Source organism: Danio rerio, chromosome 18 (assembly GCF_049306965.1).
Source record: "Danio rerio strain Tuebingen ecotype United States chromosome 18, GRCz12tu, whole genome shotgun sequence".
Classification (NCBI taxonomy): domain Eukaryota; kingdom Metazoa; phylum Chordata; class Actinopteri; order Cypriniformes; family Danionidae; genus Danio; species Danio rerio.
The window spans coordinates 20,859,661-20,883,080 of record NC_133193.1 but is presented as its reverse complement, the minus strand read 5'-3'; the positions used below and the strand labels follow the sequence as shown (position 1 = coordinate 20,883,080).

The following is a 23,420-nucleotide window of genomic DNA, read 5'->3' as shown; positions in this document are numbered from 1 at the left end:
AGTAGCATTTTTTTTTGCAATATTTAGCTTGAATTTTAATGTATTATCTTTCTATTTCTAAATATGTTTGATGACTAAAATATTATACAAATATTATATATATATATATTATACTAGCTTTTCAAGTTATCTAGTTAAATTGTATTCATGTTGCAATATATACATATTTACATTTCTAAACATAATAGTTTTAATAACTAATTTCTAATAACTGATTTATTTTATCTTTGCCATAATGACAGTAAATAATATTTTACTAGATATTTTTCAAGACACTCTATACAGCTTAAAGTGACATTTAAAGTCTTAACTTGGTTAATTAGGTTAACTATACAGGTTAGGGTAATTAGGACATTTATTGTATAACGATGGTTTGTTCTGTAGACTATCAAAAAAAAAAAAATAGCTTAAAGCTAATATTATTGACCTTAAAATGGTTTATAAAAATTTAAAACTGCTTTTAATAGCCAAAATAAAACAAATAAGTTTTTTTCCAGAAGAAAAAATATGATCAGACATACAGTGAAACTGACCTTGCTCTGTTAAACATCATTTGGGAAATATTTAAAAAAGAAAAAAAAATAATTCAAAGGGGGGCTTATAAATCTGACTTCAACTGTATATATATATTTATACAAAATTTCTCTCAGGTTCTCGAACCTGATTGGCTGATGACTGTGAGATATTCTGCAATATCAGAATTTATACAGCCTTCTCACCCTTCTGTATTACTCCGCCCACACAGAGTTACAGCAGATCAATAAACTTACTATAGTTTGACAAATACTGCAGCTGTTGGACAAAATAATGGCCTTTTGAGTTTTTTTAGTAGAAAATGTAGAATGTGTTTAGATTTCAACAATTCAGTTTATTTATAAGAATAGTGCCTATTTTAAATATCTATAATTTTGGAGATGTAGGCATCCATCAGCCTGTCATACTGAGCTGAGCAAAGTCCATCCACAAGATGGCGACAAAGACCGCATAATATGTCCATAGAGTAATTAACTACAGCTGATCAAATCATTATAAAACTGGTGGTGAGTCACTTTCTAAGTCGATGTCTCTCTTTTGAATGTTGTAGTGCTGTATTTATACCATTTACTGTCAAAAATATATAATCAATTAGTCCTGACAACATATGTTTTTAGGCCATTATAACTTATTAAACTAAGTTAATCGTGTTAACTTAATTTTAAAAGTTACGCAAGCCGTTTTAAGTCAGTTTAACATAATATAAGTTCAATAAGGTTAATTTGATTCAGCATAAAAATTTAAGGCACCAGGAATTTTTTTACAGTGTAGTAATTGTAGTGTATTGAGTGTGAGATGGGACTCATGTATCAGGAATGCATCTATTTATATCTATTTTATTACAAAAAAGTATACACATATTTAAAAAAAATCCCAATATGACAATTGTGCACATATACAGTACATTTAAAATAAATCATTTATTACATTAAACATTTTCTAAAGCATGAATCAGTATTAATATATATATATTTTTTTTAATCAATATTTTTATTTTTTTTATATGTTTATTTTCCGTTAGGTTATTAAGTTACATACAAAATCCTAAAAATAATTTGCAAGACCAAATATATATATTTTCTGATGATTTATTTAGCATGAAAGGCGCAGGTCTATGTTTGAGACAGGCTGCTTCTCTACAGTGTCCAGCGGAGCTCACATGCTGTGTATCAGTGTCCACATCTGGATGGGTTTAGTCAAGGAATCCTATAAAAGAACCTAATGGGCTCTCCTAACATTTTGAGAGTCTGATTAAGAGAGCTTTTAGATGTGCTTCACATCAATGAGTTCCATCTGTGATTTATGTAAGTTTACTTTAAATGAGCATTTTTTTGTTCAGGATTGTTTGGGCATGAGCAAAAACTCTTTTGCAAAAGAAAAACAGGTCGATGTGTTGCCTTTAACCTTCTGAAAAACCTGCAAAAGGAAAAAAAAACACACTGAAAAAGGCGTGCAGACAGTGACAGTGTGTGTATATCACACATGCTTTCCTTTTAAGTCCTGTAAGTAATTCCAGTCCTCTAATGCAGAACATGCATAAGGACAATGCATAATATGTTTTGTGTGTGATGCATAAAACGGTCCTAATAAATAATGTTCCAGAGAAATAATCTTGGATGCCCTTCTGAGCATCCATTGCTTTCAAGCTGACACTGAAGGTTTTATTAGATCAGGCAGCTGAATTACAGAACAATGCCCTCTAATGGCACCAGAGGCTCTGACAAACACACAAATCAGAGGATAAAATCAGCTCGGTTTTCAAGCAAACACTGAAGGTGAATAGTGAAGAAATAGTTATTAGTTATCATCATACTTTCCCTATTTATTGATTACATTTATTGCTCATTTTTTGTAACGTTGTGTTTAAATATGCATTATTTAATTAATTTATATTTATTAGCTCATCATTCACATACATTTCTAGCACACAAATTTGAACGTTGTATGAAGTCATGTTCAATTTTTACAGAGGGGATTAAGGGAATCTCTTTTTATCCCTTCATAATTAATAAAATAAAAAGTTGGAGGTGTGAACATATCCCTCTATAAAATTCATCAGAATACAGATATGAACAAAATGAAGTTATATAAGTTGTATGAGTGCTGCCAAAATTGTGTTAGAATTGTGTATATATATATATATATATATATATATATATTTGAAAAGATTGCTTTTGCATAAAGGCGATTAGTTACTTTAAAAAGGTGAGTTAATCTGCACTTGCACTGTTAAATATAATAAAAGCCATCACAACAAAAGCTTTTATATTCCTTTAACTCATTGTAATAAGTTAATCTTTGTTTCAACATTTATTTTAAGTAATACAAAGTTTAACCTAATATCTTTAATCAGTTTGACTGATGTAAGTTGAGATGACTAGAAAAAATCAGTTGATTTACCAAAACATTTAGGCAGTAAGATTTATTTGTACATTGATAATTATGCACATTAATTTACTTCATTTTAAGGTAATAGGTTTACTTATCTTTTAAAGCCAAGTCAATCGCTTTTTGAAGTGTATAAATATGTATTTCAATTTAAATCTACAGACACACTTTGATAAAGTGTGTTAAAAAATGTAATATATATTTGGATGTTATACTTTAGATTAGACTAAACAAAAAAAAAAATCTTTATAAAGCCATCAAGTCCAAACCTCAATAAAGAAAGAAAGAAAGAAAGAAAGAAAGAAAGAAAGAAAGAAAGAACTGTTTTTGCCTGCAGTGTCTTGCCTTAATGGCAGTGTTTTTGTGCGCTGGACCCTTAACATGAACAACATTTGCAATGAATTAGGCTACCTAGTGTAGTAAAGTTGACACCTGCCAGTTCAAACATTTCCATGTGCAGGTGAGGACAGCGCTGCAGGTGATTGGTGGACAGATGTAAACGGAAAACGTATTCTTTTTTTAAACTGGAAAACATCACTGTTTAATATTACTCTGATGTGTCTTCAAAAAGACACATCTTTAATGGTGGCGCGTTTCCTCGATTTGACCACATGACGGCGCTAATGCTCTCCGTTCAGAGTTACATCATGGTCATCAAACTGTTAAAGGAGATCTCCCAACCCCGCACCAATATGGAATAATTGCAATATTCTACGTAAGCACAAGATTATATTCATGCTCCTATACATTTTTGGTAACGCAATTGTTAAATAATGAAGGATACCTATTGACATAAGATGAATTTCTTTAAGTTTCCTGTAACCCCAAAGCATAGGGCTTTGTATTTGAAGCTATCTCTTCTAGTATTGTTTCTTTATGTAGAGGTATTTAATACTCTAAGAGTGCATGTTTTCTTTTCCCTGCTTCATCCTTCCTGTGGCTAAATTTGTTTTTCATTTAGCAAAAAGAATAATAATAAAAACATGACCTATGTCTATTGCAAAAACAACTGGTTGGTAAACCATATTATTTTATTCAAAATATTGATTGGAGCAAAGTTTGGGTAGTACCTAATAAATATCTAAATAAAATCAAAGAAATCTTATTTAAAATACTACACTAATTTTACCCTGTTAAACATTTTTAACCAGATTTATTGAAGACATTGATGTCAACTGTTTATTCTGTTCTTTATAGCCAGAAACAGAACCTCATATTTCCTGCCATTGTCAATATACAAAAAGTTTATGGTGGAAGGTATCTAAATTTATAAATGATAAAGTGCTGTCAAATTTTCTTTTACTGTATGAATATGTATTTTTTAAACTATGATATGAAGTTGGAAAATGAAGCTTATGTTATCGATCTTTTGATTATGTTTTCTAAGTTTCACATTGTAAATTTAGCAGTCAGAAACTTCATTTTTCAGTGCAACTTAAAGAGCTAGGTATATTTAAATAAATACCATTAAAGAGAGCACAAAAAGCTGTTAAAACTGTGTATTTGACACATTTGATTTATTGTGAGTTAGCAATGCCTAGCATTATTTGTAATATTAGTTTTTTCTTGTTATTTTATTTTACCTATTGATTAAATAAATTACAAAAATGTTGGAGAGTAAGAAAATGCTACACTAAAAGTTTATTTTTCCCCCTTTCAAACATTTATTCATTTCTTGAGCGTATTTACTTTTCCTCAGGTCAACATAGCATTATCCTATTCTCCAAACATTCGTGTAATTTATTTAATTATTTACCTGCCTGCACTATTCATTATTTATATATTTATGCAGGCATTTGTGGATTTTTTAAATACATTAATCTATTTATTTGCCTATTTATTTCTTTATTATTTTATTTGTGCATAAATTTATGGATTCATTTACTCATTTATTTATATATTTGCGTATCTATTTATTTATTTATTGTTTTTGCAGGTTTTGTCCTTCATAAAAATTGTCTAAAACAATGATGTGAAATATTTATGAGATGCAACTAAATGTAAAAACATATATAATGTGATTATGAGTCGTCAAATATATATATATATATATATATATATATATATATATATATATATATATATATATATATATATATATGATCAGTAAGTAAAGGACTTTACGTCTGAGAAGCAGTTATGCGGTTTGGAGCTGCGGGTATTTCACGTACTTTGTGCGCATGCGTGCTTGAGTGCGCGTGACTTGGTTCTTCAGAATGCTACAACTGTGGAGTTAAATAGAAAACAAATAAACACTTTAATCGGAATCATGCACGTTCCGCAGAGCGTGTCGAACCAATAAAGTAAGTCACGTCGTTTGGTCTACGAGACTAAAAAAAGAAACGAGTGAGGATAAGCAAAGTAAATCGCTTGTAACTGTATTTATTTCCGCTAGCATGCTTGCTAAATGAGCTGTCTGTACACAGTAATTATTATAGGCTCGGGCACCTTGGAAAATATGAATAAAATAACTGTTTAAATAAGTAATTTATTTGTCTGTCAATCGTCTGGATAATACTTTTTGCTCGAAAACTAATGAAAAGACGGCGTAATTTCAAAAGAAAAGCAAAAGCAGACTGTAAACCACAGGAGATGAAGAACATCATGTACTCTCATGAAGCAAACAGCAAAAACGAACACACTTTCCAGCTATGATTTCATCTTACAATGTATTTCAACGCTGTCTGTAGTTCATATAGACCACTGAATGTTTGTTTGTGGTGATTTTCTTGTGATTTGCAGTAATGCTGTAGAAACGCTTGTCCACTATGTTGAGTCGACTTCAGGAACTCAAGAAGGAAGAGGAGACTCTTCTGAAGATAAAAGTCATGCTGCAAGATCAGCTTAACAGACTAAAGGTGAGAACAGTTATATTTAAATATGTCTTCTTTGTGATGTCTGTGAAGTTGATTGTTTATTTGTTTTATGTTATCAGTTTGAGGAAGGGACACTGAAGTCAATGATTAATGCTCAGACTGAAGAAGATCCAAGTGAAGCTCCTGCCCCTGAGGTAAATCCAAACTATGACTATATATTTAACCCTCTTAAGTTATTAAATGAAGCAAATGCACACACTGACATGACATGTACATAGATAAAAGATTATTAGTGGAAAAAGTGTGAAAGCGGTTATATATTTTATCCTTACAATGCCAAATATTCAAACAAAATCTAAAAAATATTCTAACACAGAGGATATACTTTTAAGTAGGATACATACAAATATAATTATAATATGTATTACTTCTACATAAATAACATATCAATTTAAAATTATTTATAATAAAATTTCAAGAATATATATATATATTTTTTTTTCAAAATTCAATGTACTTTCCTTGATGAAACACTAAGCAGAATATTGAAGAATCATTTTCATAACTAAGTATAAAAGTGAAGTATGAGCAAACATCATACTAGTACCAGGTTGGACCCCCCTTTAGCCTTCAGAACTGCTTTAATCCTTCATGGCAACAAGGTACTGGAAATATTCCTGAGATTTTGGTCCATATTGACATGATAGCATCACACAATTGCAGCAGATTTATTGGCTGCACATCCATAATGTGCATCTCCCATTCACCACATCCCAAAGGTGCTCTATTGGATTGATATCTGGTGACTGTGTGGAGGTAATTAGAGTACAGTGAACTCCTTGTCATGTCAAGAAACCGGTCTGAGATTATTTGCGCTTTATGACATGATGCATTATCCTGCTGGAAGTAGCCATCAGAAGAAAGGTACACTGTGGTCATAAAGGGATGGACATAGTCAGCAACAATACTCAGGTGGGCTGTGGCATTGACACGATGCTCAATTGGTACTAATGAGCCCAAAGTGTGCCAAGAAAATATCCTCTTGCCTGAACCGTTGATACAAAGGCAGGATGGATTCATGCTTTCATAGTGTTGATGTCAAATTCTGAGCTCTATCATTCGATGTTGCAACATTTTTCCAATCTTCTATTGTCTAGTTTTGGTGAATTATAGCCTCAGTTTCCTGTTGTTAGCTGACAGGAGTGGCACCCGGTGTGGTCATTTGAGTTACTGTTGCATTTCTATCAGCTTGAACCAGTCTGGCCATTCTCCTCTAACTTCTGGCATCAACCAAGTGGTGCTCGCTGCAGAGCCATTTGGGCGAGCTGAGCTCCAGCGAGGGGGAGCTTGAGCTTGAGCTCCACCTTTTTTGCACTTCTTCTACTAGTGATGTCACTGGGGGTAGGGTTAGGGGTGGGGTTGGTATACACATTAAAACAGCTTACAGGAGAAGGAGCAAGAGCTCATGCTCCCCCTCGCTGGAGCTCAGCTCTCCTCAAATGGCTCTGCAGCGAGCACCCTCTCGCATCAACGGGGCATCTGCTCCCACAGAACTGCCACTCACTGTATATTAGCTCTTTTTTTTTTTAGACCATTCTCTGTAAACCCTAGAGATAGTTGTGAGTGAAAATCCCAGTAGATCAGAAGTTTCTGCAATACCCAGATCAGCCCATCTGGCACCAACAACCATGCCACGTTCACAGTCACTTAAATCACATTTCTTCCCCATTCTGATGCTCGGTTTAAACTGCTGCAGATCGTCTTGACCATGTTTACATGCCTAAATGCATTGATTGGCTGATTTATACATTTACATTAACAAGCAGTTGGACAGGAATACCTAATAAAGTGGCCCGTAAGTGTATATATAATGATGATTTCAGATATTTCACACTGCAATTTCTAAATTAGAGTTCAGTAAGATTTTTTAACGAGAGAAACTAATATTTTTAGTAATTAAGGATGCATTAAATTGATTTAAACTGATGGTAAAAACACTTAAATTGTTATTTTTTAATCTTTAATTATACTGTTCTTTTGAGTTTTGTATTCATCAATGTATTCTCAATGTTCATAAAGTATTAATGAAAACAATGGTCTCCAATATTGATAAGCACCAAATCTGCACAATATAATCTGCATAATTACTGAAGTATCATAATGTGACACTGAAGACTGAAGTAATGATGCTTTAACTATTGCTTTTCTAAGATTAATAGTGAGCATAATGTGGGGAGGTTTTTAGAAACAAAACTGTTTTGTTGAATATGATGGCCGTCATATATTACATTTGTACTTGTTCATTCCAGGAGGAAGTAAACCTAGATGACGAGACCGAGATCAACCAAACCAAACTAGTATTAGGTGCTCAAACAGACTATGACATGGAAGAAGATGAAGAGGAGGAGGAAGAGGAAGATGATGACGATGATGCTGATGAAGATCTCAACATGGTGCTAGAAGACGAGGAGGAAGACGATGATGACTACTGACTGAGCCGAGGAGGAAAAAAAAAACGAGTGTTTTCATGTACTCCTGTGATTTAGCTGTGTAATCTGCACATTTGGCATGCTGAAAGAGACTAGTACTGTCTTAGATTGGTGTTGATTAGACAAACTGTTGGTTCACACATCTCTAAAATCCTCCACAAGTATGTGTAGCACAAATACAACTTCTCCTATTACTGTGCTGTTAGCCAAGCCTGCACTTTACGTATTTTTAAAAAACCGAAATTGCACCAAACCTGTTTTGTAGTGTTTACCAAGCGATGCTGTATCATGTGGGCTTTATTTAATATTGTGCTGTATTGCTTTCATATTGAATGCATTCTGATTCTGAAGCTGTTCTGTATGTACATGTTGGTGAACTCGCAGAGGTATTTTTTCTATTTGGAGAGAGTGTGTAGAATAGATAGTGTATGCATGAGCATGATGATCGTTCTAGCTGAGCCAGTATTATTTTTTTTGTACTTCACGTGCTGCATTGGTAATATATACAGAGAGTTCCTACGTTTTCTTAGAGAAAAGCATCTTTTCTGCAGGTTTTGAAGGTGCTCAGCCGAATAGCATTTGAAAAAACAGTACTGTTTCTTTTGCAGAGTTCCTGATGCAGGTGGTTTTGTTGTTGCCTTGGTGTAAATGTATGATGTGTGAATGATTTTTACATTATCCTCCAGGTACATGCTAATAAACCTTAGTATGATGACCAGACAGCTGCATTTCCTATTTTGGCCGGTATTAGTGATATTTTCAGAATACAGTTTCTGTGACAACAGACTTCTGCCCCCTCCCAACCACAGCCTCAAGCTGCAATGCAGTAAAACACCAGCAGCATTCGGTATTTCCAGACAGCCGTTACAAGTGTTTTAACAATATATAAAAAAGCAGCACTGGAGAAACATTGTGCCATGATATACTCCAAACATCCTATGTATTAGCAGATAAAAAAATTGTATTGATAGTATTTATATTTAGCATTAATAATGCATTACATAGTATGGACTTTTTTGTATTTATTTTTTCAAAGATCATCAGAGTAAAAAGGTTTTACAAATGTTTATATTTAAAGGTTATTTCTATGTTTGGAATTATATTTTATTTAGTATTTTACAGTTATTTACATTAAATTTATAGATAAAATACATTCAAAGTAGATTATGGTTTACACAAAAATTTTAATAAGAAAAAAAAGTGAAGTCAGAATTATTAGCCTTTTTTATATATATATTTTTAAATATTTTTCAAATGATGTTTAACAGAGTATGTCTGATAATATTTTTTTTTCTTGTGGAGAAAGTCTTATTTGCTTTATTTCAGCTATAAAAAAAAGCAGTTTTTAATTTTTTAAAAACTATTTTAAGGTCAAAATTATTAGCCCCTTAAAGCTATTTATTTTTTTCAATAGTCTACAGAACAAACCAGCGTTACATGTCTAATTACCCTAACCTGCCTAATTAACCTAGTTAAGCCTTTAAATATTTACTGTAATCATGGCAGAAATAAAAGAAATTAGCTTTTAAAACTATTATGTTTATAAATGTGTTGAAAAAATCTCTGTTAAACAGAAATTGGGGGAAAATAATTCATTCATTCATTTTCTTGTCGGCTTGGTCCCTTTAATAATCCGGGGTCGCCACAGCGGAATGAACCGCAACCAGCCGCAACCCATCTCTGGGAAGAAAATAATTCAGGGGGGCTAATAATTCTAAACGGGATATATATATATATATATATATATATATATATATATATATATATATATATATATATATATATATATATATATATATATATATATATAAAGGATGACGTTACACTCATAAATAATGCTCTATATTATATTTGAATCTAATAAATGCAACGATGGTGAGCATATGTGTCTAAAAAAAAAGTTCTTTAGATGAAAAATATGTGATTATATTTTTAATATAACATACACTTTATTAGGTACACTTGTCCAACTACTCGTTAACGCAAACTTCTAATCAGCCAATCACATGGCAGCAACTCAATGCATTTAGGCATGTAGACATGGTTAAGATGATCTGCTGCAGTTTAAACCGTGCATCCGAATGGGGAAAAAAGGTGATTTAAGTGACTTTGAACGTGGCATGGTTGTTGGTGGCAGATGGGCTGGTCTGAGTATTTCAGAAACTGCTGATCTATTAGAATTTTCACTCACAACCATCTCTAGGGTTTACAGACAAAGGTCCAAAAAACGAAAAATAATAAATAAATAAAGTGAGCAGCGGTTCTGTGGGCACAAATGCTTTGTTGATGCCAGAGGTCAGAGAAGAATGGCCAGACTGGTTCGAACTGAGAAAGGCAACAACTCAAATAACCATTCGTTACAACCGAGGTATGCAGAAGAGCATCTCTGAGCTCACAACACACCTTGAGGCAGATTGGCTGCAGGAGCAGAAAACCACAGCGGGTGCCACTCTTGTCAGCTAAGAACAGAAAACTGAGGGTACAATTCGCACAGGCTAACCAAAATTGGACAATAGAACATTGGAAAAATGTTGCCTGGTCTGATGAGTCTCGATTTCTACTGCGCGCTTCGGATGGTAGGGTCAGAATTTGGCATCAACAACATGAAAGCATGGATCCATCATGCCCTTTATTAACAGTTCAGGCTGCTGCTGGTGGTACAATAGTGTTTGGGATATTTTCTTGGCACACTTTGGGCCATTAGTACCAACTGAGCATTTTGTCATCGCCACAGCCTACCTGAGTATTGTTGCTGTCTGACCATGTCCATCCCTTTATGACCACAGTGTATCCATCTTCTGATGGCTACTTCCAGCAGCTAACATGCCACTTTTTTTCACATCATGAATGTGCAGCCGACAAATCTGCAGCAACTGCATGATGCCATCATGTCAATATAGACCAAAATCTCCGGAATATTTCCAGTACCCTGTTGAATCTATGCCACAAAGGTTAAGGCAGTTCTGAAGACAAAATGGGGTTAAACCCAGTACTAGTAAGGTGTACTTAATAAAGTGGCCAGTGAGTGTACATATATTGGAAACTTTCCTTTTTACAGATTTTTTGTATAGTATTACCAACTAGTGTAGCTTCAATATAACATTTAATTACTTTACAAAAATCTGTCAATATTAATGAGTCAGAATAAGATCCTAGACACCTGTTGTATAACATTTGTGGTCAGTTTTTTTGCCATGGACTGTCATTGTTAAAGTAAACACAAGAGTATCAGCCTCTCCAACATTAACTTTGCTTACAGAGTGAAACCCTGGTTTGTAAGAGATTTGTCCACCTTTGCGAAATGTAATCACAGTCCATTGACCCTCAATAGAAAGGCTTTTGGGTCTACATTGGGGTCACAGTGTTTTGCCACCCAGGCTGACTAACAGACTTTGTATGGCAACATTGAAAGCTCAAACTTGGATATCAGATCATTTTCAGCAATTTTAAAAGGATTTCCATCAGGGATCAATGCAAAATCTGTGAGGTATGTTCAAATCAACAGTATCCACCTTTTTCCACACTTTACTGCATTTGGAATTATGGGTTGCACTTACATAAAAAATAAATAATAATAATCAAATAATAATGTTACGCTGGAAATAATCCATATAAAGTGAAAACTCTGCAATATTAAGATAAATATAAAAAGCCTGTATTTTTATATTAAGTTCTATCATTTATTTTGTGATGTAACAAAATAAACAGTTTACAGTAATACTTTTTTATTTAATTTATATTAGTGCAATAATACATTCCATTATGGGATACAGACAGAAACATGAATAACAGTATGAGAATGTTTACGCTGCAGTCTTAAAAGTACAATGTTTACATTTTAATTATTGATTTATTTTTATTTTGGACCCGTAATCATCAGTTCATGAAAAGTGTTTTATATCTTATTCATATGTATTTTATATTTCTGCATTTGCCCGGAAGTTGTAATAAATATTGTGACAAATATGATCACATATGATACCATTTTTAAGTATATACTTTAAAATTTCTTTACAAGTGGTCCTTATAAAGTATTATTTGATTGAATTTACTAAAATGAAACTATATGGTATTATCACGATATAAGATGACATATCATGATATGAGATTTTTGTCATACTCCCCAGATCTATATTTAATCTACAATATAAAAATAATATATGCTTGGTAGCCTAGATTAACAACATTAGTACAAGCAAATCTGACTAAAAGCTCTGAGTGTTTTGTTCCAATTATTTTCTCTTTATATTCTCTACAGTACAGTAATATGCAACATATTGCAAAAAGACTTGTCTGAGAGTTATTAGGGATCTGCTTAAAGTAATTTATCCATTATAATTAGCCTTTTAATATTCAATAAGAGTTGAATAAAGACACTGTACCCAGTTTTAAAACATATCATCTGTTGTTCACAGTTTAACGGAAGTTACTCCCATAACTCACGCAAAGCAAAAGCACAATGGGGCTTAAGAAAATGGTGGATAATTACGTACATACGTGTGAACATTTAATGTAAAAAGAGGAATTTAAGATGAAGCAAAAAACAATGCTAAAGTGAATCATGTCTAGTGAAAGGGTAACTACTACCTCTCAGATCAGGAGAGCGTGGTGCAGATGAGAGTCACTGAGCTGGAATATGATGCTGCTACAGCGTGTCGGACCAGCGTGTCATGTGCTTGTGCTGGTGTTGTGTCTGTCTGCGGCTGAGGACTTCGACTGGTCAGCGAACAACCACGACTCCTTCTATTATGGCACTTTTCCAAATGGTATGAGCCCATCATGGATAAGTTACCTTCCTTTGGGAAATAGACAAAACTACAAGAACATAAGTATATATTAGTGGTTAACTGACAAGCAAGACTTAAGTAAAAGAATGTTTTCTCTACCATTTTCACTTCATTTGTCAGGATTTTCGTGGGGCGCCGGCGGTTCAGCCTATCAAACAGAAGGAGCCTGGGACAAAGATGGGAAAGGACTGAGCATCTGGGATGTGTTCACTCATAACAAGGGAAAAACATTCTTGAATGATACTGGAGACTCTTCTTGTGATGGATACTACAAAATCAAGGTGACCATGATTGTTCTTGCTTGGGCTTGTAAAGCTCATGCCTGAAGGTCTGGTCTCATTTTTGAGACAGTCCTCGCTGCAGCCCGCTGCTTGACGACGTAGTTGACCAGGTCCACTACATAGTTGACGATCGCCTAAACCTCCCCCTACCCTGCACCAAACTGTCACAGTAGCATAGGTGCTACCTTAGTGGGTGGTACAAGGTCCGCTATGTGGTTTACAATCGCCTACAATTTCCCCTACCCTAAACCTAACTGTCACAGTAGCATTGGTGTTACCTTAGTGAGACAGTCCTCGCTGCAGCCTGCAACTTGATGACGTAGTTGACCAGGTCCACTACGTAGTTGACGATCGCCTACACCTCCCCCTACCCTAAACCCAACTGTCACAGTAGCATGGGCGCTACCTTAATGGGTGGTACAAGGTCCGCTATGTAGTTGACGATCGCCTACACCTCCCCCTACCCTAAACCCAACTGTCACAGTACCATGGGCACTACCTTAGTGGGAGGTACAAGGTCCGCTATGTAGTTGACAATCACCTACACCTTCCCCTACCTTAAACCCAACCGTCACAGTAGCATTGGCGTTACCTTAGTGAGATAGTCCTCGCTGCAGCCTGCAGCTTGACGACATAGTTGACGATCACCTACACCTCCCCCTACCCTAAAACCAACTGTCACAGTAGCACAGTGCTACCTTAGTGGGTGGTACAAGATCCGCTATGTAGTTGACGATCGCCTTCATCTCCCCTTACCCTAAAACCAACTGTCACAGTAGCATAGCGCTACCTTAGTGGATGGTACAAGATCCGCTATCTAGTTGCCGATCGTCTACACCTCCCCTTACCCTAAACCCAACTGTCACAGTAGCATGGGTGCTACCTTAGTGGGTGGTACAAGGTTCGCTATGTAGTTGACAATCGCCTACAAATTCCCCTACCCTAAACCCAACCGTCACAGTAGCATTGGCGTTACTTTAGTGAGATAGTCCTCGCTGCAGCCTGCAGCCTTATAACGTAGTTAACCAGGTCCACTACATAGTTGACGATCGCCTACACCTCCCCCTACCCTAAACCTAACCCTCACAGTAGCATGGGCGCTACCTTAGTGGGTAGTACAAGGTCGGCTATGTAGTTGACGATCGCCTACACCTCCCCTTACCCTAAAACCAACTGTCACAGTAGCATGGGTGCTACCTTAGTGGGTGGTACAAGGTTCGCTATGTAGTTGACAATCACCTACATCTCCCCATACCTTAAACCCAACCGTCACAGTACCATTGGCATTACCTTAGTGAGATAGTCCTCGCTGCAGCCTGCAGCCTTATGACGTAGTTGACCAGGTCCACTACATAGTTGACGATCGCCTAAACCTCCCCCTACCCTAAACCCAACTGTCACAGTAGCATGGGCGCTACCTTAGTGGGTGGTACAAGGTCCGCTATGTAGTTGACAGTCGCCTACACTTCCCCCTCCCCTAAACCCAAGTGTGACAGTAGCATGGGCGCTACTTTAGTGGCCGATACAAGTTGACGATCGCCTACACCTCCCCCTATCCTAAACTCAACTATCAGAGTAACATAAGTGTTACCTTAGTGGGCGGTTAAAGGTCCACTACGTAGTTGACGATCGCCTACATGATCAAGCTGCAGGCTGCAGTGAGGACATCTTGTCATTTTCTGCTGTTGTTGTTGCTGTTTTTATTGTTAAATTGCCATTCTGAGGCCTTCTAACTGACACTTTAAGCAATTGATTGTTAAGGTTGTTAACAGGAACAAACATACTTTTAACATTAACTAATGATAATAATAAACTTGTTAATTATCTTAACTCACAGTGCATTCATTAATATCAACAAGCACACCTTTAGATTTTAATAACCCAGGCCTATTAGTAAATGTTGAACAAACATTACCAAAAAAAAAAAAAAGAAAATTCTGTTAATAATTACTTTTATGTCCAACCCCATGAGACTTTCAAAGATCTTCAGAATAAAAATTCTAAGCAATTCTAAAATATTTTAGATGAAATTCGAGAGCACCAATCTCTCATTGTCCAGTGGGCGGGGGTCACTTGGTGATTTCCAAAAATCTAATTTATTTTATTAAACTATCAGAATTACTATATTTACCAATAACTAATAATATTAAAGACACAGCACATTGATTTTATGGCACCAGGTTAAAGTTTCTTACACCTTTACAGAACTCACACACATTTAAAATAAATACAGGCCACAAATGAACATGGAGGATAGTCTCCGAGTGGCGATCTTCAAATTTGAATGATGAATAGACTTGAGCCTACTGAAAGGTGTGCGGCATTGTGTACAAGGTTTATATATTTATAACCACCTTAAAGCGTATTGGGAGTCGGGAGTCACTGGCATTTTAATTTTGGGGGTCTCAGGCTGGTATAACTGACTTTTTTTTTGGTTCCTTTTCTGGAATTTTAATGTTTTGGGACCAGAGCAGTATGGACAATGATTGAGAGCTCTTGGATTTCATCTACAAAATCTTAATATATATTCATTTGAGTTTCGAAGATAAGCAAAGGTTTTAGGGACTTGTGTTGTTTGGAACAACACAAGTGTGAATATTTAATAACAGAATTCTAACTTTTGTGTGAACTAACCATTTATTAAATGTTGTATTGGAATTGTTCATCCTTAGTTCATATCAATACATTAACTAACATCAACTATTGGAACCTTATTGTAAAGTGTTACTGTTGTCTTTAGCCTAAAATACACATACATTTGAAAAGCCAGCATTTAGTTGATCAAGATGTGCACTAATCTTTTTAAAAACTAGACCTTTATTCTTCCATAGTAAGGGTTTTCTGTTTGTTTCCACTTAAAGAACATCTCACAGAAACATTACAGAATTCATTCAATCATCAGATGACTCTGAAACTGCTGAAGTGTTCCCAAATACTGTGCCATGTTCATCAGTTAAGCCCGTTTCCAGTGTCTCATAGAAATTATGTTTAACTTTTATAAGATTATTTTTTGCCATGCCATTTACTATGGAATGTGCCAGCTTTGCAATGCAACAACATTTTGCATTATTTCACATAGGATGATATTTCACTGATGAAAGAGATGAATTTGAATCACTATCGGTTCTCCATCTCCTGGCCAAGGATCATGCCAACTGGAATCAGGTGTAAGTATCTGTACTGCAGGCCTCATTGAGGACTTCTGCTGTTAATGTATTTTTCCCTAATATTATGTTACTGCTCTTGTGTGTTTGCAGCTGACCATGTGAATGAGAAAGGAGTGAGGTACTATGATGTTCTCATTGATGAGCTGCTTGAAAATAAAATCACTCCCATTGTGACCCTGTACCATTGGGACCTGCCACAGGTGTGTATCCCAGTAATCAAATTTTAATATATTGTCTTATTTAATTAACCTCTTTGTAATAAATACAAATTAAACAAAATACTCAATTTTACGTTTAAACAGAAATGCGGCAGACATTTACTGTTAAATTTGTTTTCTGATCAGCCATTTGAGGCAACATTGAAAAGCAATAGATAAAAATTGTTCAAATGTGCAGTAATTTATCATCGCTCTATAAGGAGTGTTAAATTTAGAATAGCTAATGACTGAGTTAATGTATTCTGTATTTTGCTTAAAAATCAATTAGGACTTGGCCTAAAATCTAAATCTCGATTAATTAAATATTTTACCTCGATTACGATTAATCAGGTCTTATTTTATATATTTATAAAAAAAAATTGGCCTCATAGTTCACTGATAAGCTTTGTACAAAAACTATCCTCACATGTAATGTGCTCATTAAAGTTTGCAACTGCAGAAAGGCTGCGCCAGACCACACCCATGCATTCGATGTATAAAATAGCAGAGTAAGGTCACGTGACTCCACACGATGTAGGGAATGTAATTGAAAAATTGACCTGGAAAAAATTTATCAGTTATCAGTTCTGAATTTTGATCACTTTTTAATGAATCTCTCAGCCACTATAATAGCTAATGAATTAGTAGTACTAATCAACTAATCAACTGACAATACATTTGAAGCACATTATCACATATTGTTTACAATGACATACTCAGTTAATTTTTTCCAATATTTTTACAAATCAAGTTTTAGGTTAAAAGTCAGTCTTTCCATACAGTGTATTACAGTTCCTAACCATTGGTTATGGCTTTTCTGCTGCTTACCAAAAGTATTTGAATCAACAACTTGTCAATAGTTGGTTTCTGGTATTTTCCCAAGGTATAATGTAATAAATGAGTAGTAGTTACACTGTAAAAAAGGCTGCAATTTCAATGGTAAAAAACTGTAAAAATGCTACAGTAAAAATCTGTAACATGGTAAACAGTATGTTTCCTTAATATAAGGCGAATAACTGTAAATTGACTATACTAGAATTCCCTGCATGGCACATCCTTATTTATGTTTTTATTGACATTACTATGGATCTTTTTAGTTGTTTCACCATCAGTTATGTACATTAGAGATTTATGTTACATCTATTGTTGATAAACATTGTTTATTTCATGACTTTAATTTTATGCGTGTTACCATATTGGTGTTGAGTAGCTGTGTAAATGACACTGAGCTCCTTCTGTACACTGACACACTTTTCTGCTTTCTGTTTAGTGATAAGCATTGGTTTATTATGAACCTTTCTCATTACCACATGCATATGGCTGTGTTAACGTGTATATCTGTGTAGCAAACAATGTGTAGATGTTAGTATTTAAAAATACAGACATATTACCTCTATAAATTAATGAAATACAGTAGTTTACTGTAAAAATGAGAAATTGCTTTTACGGTTTGTATTGTATTCTTAACGGTGATATACTGGCAACCACAGCTGCCATTTTTACCGTAAATATTACAGATTTAATTTTTACAGTGTATGTAAAAGCACTTTGAAGTGACAGTCCACTAAAAAAAATGAAAATTGTCTCATTTATTTGCGCTCATACCAGCATAAAAGCAAAGCATAAAAGATGTTTTGAAGAATGCCAACGCAATTCATAACTTTTTGATTTAGTGGCTAATTCATATGAATTCGTACAATCTCAATCGTACGATCTCATACAATTGAGTTTGATTTGCTTAGCCCCCAATGATGATTGGGTTTAGGGGACTGAACTCGTATAAATTAGCCAGTAAACTGACAAAATATAAAACAGTTATGTTTCCTCATGAGAATGCTTAAATCCAACACATGTCAGGTCTTATTGAACTTTTAAGAGCGTTCTTAAAAGATCTTTGAAGAGTTCACACTTATCTGATGATTGATTATAAAGCATGTTTGACATGCTGTCCCGGGAGAGAGTCCGGTGGGAGGAAACCGGGGAACTCTGGGAAAACCCACGCGAGCACGAGGAGAACATGTAAACTTCAAACAGAAATGTCGACTGACCTGTTAAGGACTTGAACCAAGGACATTCTTGCTGTGAGGCAACAGTCCTAACCACTGGGCCACTGTGCTGCCCTATCTAGGTAAAGGGGGAAGAGTAGGGATGGAAGGAGGGGGGTTCTTCAAGACGAAGATAACTGCGGTATGAAACTCTGGTTTTTAATAGTGTTTTAGGAATGGTCTGATTAGTGAATCATGTTAGCTAATTCGGGACCAGCTGTGGTCAATCATAAGCATGTGATCCTCTCGAAATTAGTTTATAAATGAACTTAACTTGTTTGTGTTAAACTCGTGAATTCATAGAGGTTTGTAACAGCATTAAAACGAGTATTCGATGACAGAGTTCTCATTTTTGGGTAAATTATTGCTTTAAGACAATGAATAGACTGTTCATCTTTCCCTCACAATAATACAACGGCAATAAACCTAAAGTCTGTTCATCAAATAAGCCCAATCAATTCGATTTACATTTATTTGACAGTCCCAACAATACCTTTCAACAGCATCTGTCAAGAACTGACAAATAAAAGGATGAAAACACATTCAGTGATTTTCATCTACCCATTGATTGCAGTAATAATGGATTAGTCTGCAACATTTTCGGAAAAGTTTTATCATTTATCATCTGTACATTCGGACAGGTTCTGCAGGAGAAATATGGTGGATGGCAAAACATCAGCATGATTAATTACTTCAACGACTTTGCCAACCTTTGCTTTGAACGCTATGGGGACCGTGTGAAACACTGGATAACCTTTAACAACCCATGGGTATGCTCAATCCAGTCATCTCTAGTCAATAACAGCACATCTGAGAAATGAGAAAAGGATATGCTCATTATTGTGCTCATTGTATGTCAGTCAGTGGCAGTGGAAGGATATGAAACTGGAGAACATGCTCCAGGACTGAAGCTCAGGGGAACCGGGGCCTACAGAGCAGCTCACCACATCATTAAGGTAACACATCACTCCCCTGACTTAAAATGTGTACCCTGGTGTTTTAGAATGGAGTTAAATACAACACAGTGTGTGCTGGTTAATTTCAGGCACATGCTAAGGTTTGGCACACTTACGATTCTCAGTGGCGAAGCAAACAAAAAGGTATGAGCTTACTAATATCTGTACTTTATTATGGTGGCTTAAGAAAGCCAATTTACTGTTATACTACATCAACATATTATTCTTCTTCCATCTTCTTCTTCTTAAGACTATTTTAAGAATGCATCTCCTCCTAGACCGTTCATACTACAATCACCAAACTAACCCCAAACCTCCAAACTATACTGAATGAAGTGGCTATATCTTTTCTAACAGATCCGACTTAAGGTTTTCCCAAAATTGGCCCGGAAAATTTGGAAAAGTTCCATTGACTTAACATTGAACCAAACTTTTTGCCCTCATAACTTTGCGCCAGACTGTCATACAAACTTAAGATTGGGCTTATTTAATTCAGAGTACCAATCTGCCAATCACAGTTGACCTTTCAACTAACAAGCCACATCCTAGCAACTACTTACGGCACCCTAGCAACTTTCTCATAGACTTTCATTCTTAAAAAACTGCCATTGTCATTGATTGGACATACTAACAATATACTAATCTGTAGTATTCCATCTATGCCAAATGTTTTAAACTTCTTTAAAACTACTTCAATTATTTAAACTTTAAAACTGCTTCAAACTTTCAGGCTGGGCTTTCTCAAGACATCATAAAGTTTGTCTACGAGCTTGACTTTTCTAGTTAAAAATTACTCTTTATTTCTTTTCGTTCTGCCTGTTCTTTTGTCCCCACAAGGTATGGTTGGTATTTCACTGTCTGGGGATTGGGGAGAACCAGTGGACATCACTAACCAGAAAGACATTGAGGCTGCTGAGAGATATGTCCAGTTTTACATTGGCTGGTTTGCTACGCCCATCTTCCATGGAGATTATCCTCAAGTGATGAAGGATTTCATTGGTATTAGTGCTAAATCGGTTGAATATGTGAGATAAATAATGGCACAATTCAGCATATTAATGATCATTTTCCATCCCAGGTAGGAAAAGTGCACTGCAGGGTTTGGGAACATCTCGTCTTCCCACTTTTTCTTCTCAAGAGAAGAGTTACATCAAAGGCACCAGTGACTTCCTAGGCGTGGGGCACTTCACAACACGCTACATCACCCAAAAGAGCTACCCCTCCAACCGTGGAACAACCTACTTCTCAGACAGAGATGTAGCAGAGCTGGTTGACCCACGTTGGCCTGATCCTGGATCAGAATGGCTCTATTCGGTTCCTTGGGGCTTCCGGAGGTTACTCAACTTTATGAAGGTGCAAAAACAAGTTTATAGACATTCTAATTACACATTTGTAAAACAAAAAGAAATAATGGTACTTATTATTAGTTAATTTTATGCAGACACTTCATATTTATTACTATTTGACAATAAGCTAAGTGTATTTGATAGTAGAAACATTCTAAGTATAACCTACACTCACCAGCCACTTTATTAGGTACACCTTACTAGTACCAGGTTGGACCCCCTTTGGCCTTCAAACTGCCTTAATCCTTCTTGGCATAGATTCAACAAAGTATTGGAAAATTCCTCAGAGATTTTGGTCCATATTGACATGATAGCATCACGCAGTTGCTGCAGACTTGTCAGCTGCACATCCATGATGCGTATCTCCCATTCCACATCATCCCATAGGTGCTCTCTTGGATTGAGTTCTGCTGACTGTGGAGGTCATTTGAATACAGTAAACTCATTGTCATGTCAAGAAATAAGTTTAAGATGATTGGTGCTTTATGACATGGCATGTTATCCTGCTGGAAATAGCCATCAGAAGATAGGTACACTGTGGTCATAAAGGCATGGACATGGTCAGCAACAATACTCAGGTAGGGCGTGGTGTTGACACGATGCTCAATTGGTACCAATGGGTCCAAAGTGTGCCAAAAAAATTATCCCCCACATCATTACACCACCACCAGTCTGAACCGTTGATACAAGGCAGGATGGGTCTACAGTTTCATGTTGTTGACGCCAAATTCTGAACCTACCATTTGAATGTCCCAGCAGAAATTAAGACTCATCAGACCAGGCAACATTTTTCCAATCATCTATTGTTCAATTTTGTTGAGCCTGTGCAAATTGTAGCCTCACTTTCCTGTTCTTAGCTGACAGGTGTGGCACCTGGTGTGGTCATCTGCTGCTGCAGCCCATCGGCCTCAAGGTTGTGCATGAAAATCCCAGTAGATCAGCAGTTTCTGAAATACTCAGACCAGCCTATCTGGCACCAACAACCATGTCACGTTCAAAGTCACTTAAATCACCTTTCCTCCCCATTCTGATGCTCGGTTTGGACTGCAGCAGATCATCTTGACCACGTCTATATGCCTAATTGCATTGAGTTGCTGCCACGTTATTGGCTGATTTTAAATTTGCCTTGTACCTAATAAAGTGGCCGGTGAGCATATGTACTCTTTTAACGTTTGCAATGTTTTTGCCTTTTTAGTTTTCATTTGCTCCTCAGTCCATTGTTTTCAGTGTATTTAAGCCCTTCTGTTTCAGTCAGTCAGGCTCTCTGTACATATTACATTTCTGGTTTCTGTTTTGCCTTCATAAACATAAACATCTCACTTTTGCCTTGATTTGGACCAACTGTAACAGCTGGGTTTAATACGCTGATTGCATATGTGCAGATATGATGGTATTTTTATCCGAAGAGAAAAGACAGATATGATTGAGCATTTTTTAAAATTCATAGTTTGTCAGTAGATGCCTCCAGATATGTTCCATTATGCACTTATGAGAGCGTGATCTTTTGCGCTAATTTGCAGTTTAGTAACTCTGTCCCTTTGTCTTCTGGATTTTGGCATCATCCCTACAAAACTATAAACTACTAGAAAAGGTTTTTATGATCAGAGAAACAAATGTAATCAAGTCCTTTTCCCTTTTTTTTTAAAGACTCACTATGGGAACCCTATGATCTACATCACTGAAAATGGGGTTTCAGAGAAAATGATGTGCACAGAACTGTGTGACGACTGGAGGATAAAGTATTACAAGGACTACATCAATGAGATGCTCAAAGGTAACCGGTTCATAAATTAATAAATGTCCTGAAAGATACTGTTCACACACACAAAACATGTCATCATTAAAGTTGTTCATAACCAGTATGAGGACTTCTAAGCAACACAAAAATAGTTATAAGAATATATTTGTTCAAATGATTTAGGAAATTATGGTTTCATATGATAACAGACATCAATAACATTCTGGTATAAAAAAAAAAAACAGTTTTCAAATGATCATCCTTTTGTATTTAAAAGAAGAATGTCAGTCAACTGAGTTGAAGGACATTAGAGTGAGTAAATGATGATAGAGTTGCACAATTATGTTGTTATCTTGCAGCTATTAGGGATGGAGTGAATGTAAAGGGCTACACCGCCTGGTCTTTGCTGGACAAGTTTGAGTGGGATGAGGGTTATTCAGAGAGGTTCGGATTGTACTATGTGGACTTCAAGAACCAAAATAAACCTCGCTACCCTAAGGCCTCCGTTCAGTTCTACAAACGCATCATTCAGTCTAATGGATTCCCCGGTCAGAGAGAGGTATGTGTGTATAGTTGATCTGTCCTTAAAAACTATATTTAAAAAAACGTATGTTTAACATATTTTATTAAACTGCTTCTGCTCCAGATTCTCTGAGAGTAATCTTGTAGTTGTATT

The 23,420-nt window shown here is 35.6% G+C and overlaps 2 protein-coding genes across 9 annotated transcripts in view; both read left to right on the top strand.

Moving 5' to 3' along the window:
* The first annotated feature begins 5,096 nt into the window (after nt 1-5,096).
* Nucleotides 5,097-8,947, top strand: snapc5 (small nuclear RNA activating complex, polypeptide 5). 2 transcript variants are annotated; one of them, XM_005159085.5, is made up of 4 exons: nt 5,097-5,591; nt 5,665-5,780; nt 5,858-5,932; nt 8,048-8,947. In XM_005159085.5, the coding sequence occupies exons 2-4, from the start codon at nt 5,691-5,693 to the stop codon at nt 8,228-8,230; spliced, it is 348 nt and encodes a 115-aa protein (XP_005159142.1). In that variant the 5' UTR covers nt 5,097-5,591; nt 5,665-5,690; the 3' UTR covers nt 8,231-8,947.
* Nucleotides 8,948-11,585: 2,638 nt separating this feature from the next.
* lctlb (lactase-like b) overlaps nt 11,586-23,420 on the top strand; it is a 17,417-nt gene continuing 5,582 nt past the window's right edge. For 3 of the 7 annotated variants that reach the window (XR_012393732.1, XM_073929249.1, XM_068214797.2), the window contains exons 1-12: nt 11,586-11,714; nt 12,879-12,993; nt 13,135-13,295; nt 16,375-16,462; nt 16,553-16,662; nt 19,346-19,474; nt 19,565-19,660; nt 19,750-19,804; nt 20,498-20,659; nt 20,739-21,013; nt 22,654-22,780; nt 23,104-23,303. Coding sequence is in view for 5 of the 7 variants with exons in the window: in XM_073929249.1 (XP_073785350.1) it covers nt 16,390-16,462; nt 16,553-16,662; nt 19,346-19,474; nt 19,565-19,660; nt 19,750-19,804; nt 20,498-20,659; nt 20,739-21,013; nt 22,654-22,780; nt 23,104-23,303 (1,227 nt within the window). In the remaining 2 variants the exon portion in view is untranslated. Of the gene's footprint in view, nt 11,715-12,821; nt 12,994-13,134; nt 13,296-16,374; nt 16,463-16,552; nt 16,663-19,345; nt 19,475-19,564; nt 19,661-19,749; nt 19,805-20,497; nt 20,660-20,738; nt 21,014-22,653; nt 22,781-23,103; nt 23,304-23,420 lie in introns of those variants that run through there. The other 4 variants (XR_012393731.1, XM_005159111.5, XM_009293569.4 and 1 more) reach the window with 2 other exon arrangements.

Bases quoted from the DNA above. Each gene is read 5' to 3' on its own strand.
- snapc5 (XM_005159085.5), top strand. From the start codon at position 5,691: ATGTTGAGTCGACTTCAGGAACTCAAGAAGGAAGAGGAGACTCTTCTG. The intron at 5,781-5,857 runs GTGAGAACAGTT...TTATGTTATCAG, and splicing joins ATCAGCTTAACAGACTAAAG to TTTGAGGAAGGGACACTGAA. The intron at 5,933-8,047 runs GTAAATCCAAAC...TGTTCATTCCAG, and splicing joins GTGAAGCTCCTGCCCCTGAG to GAGGAAGTAAACCTAGATGA.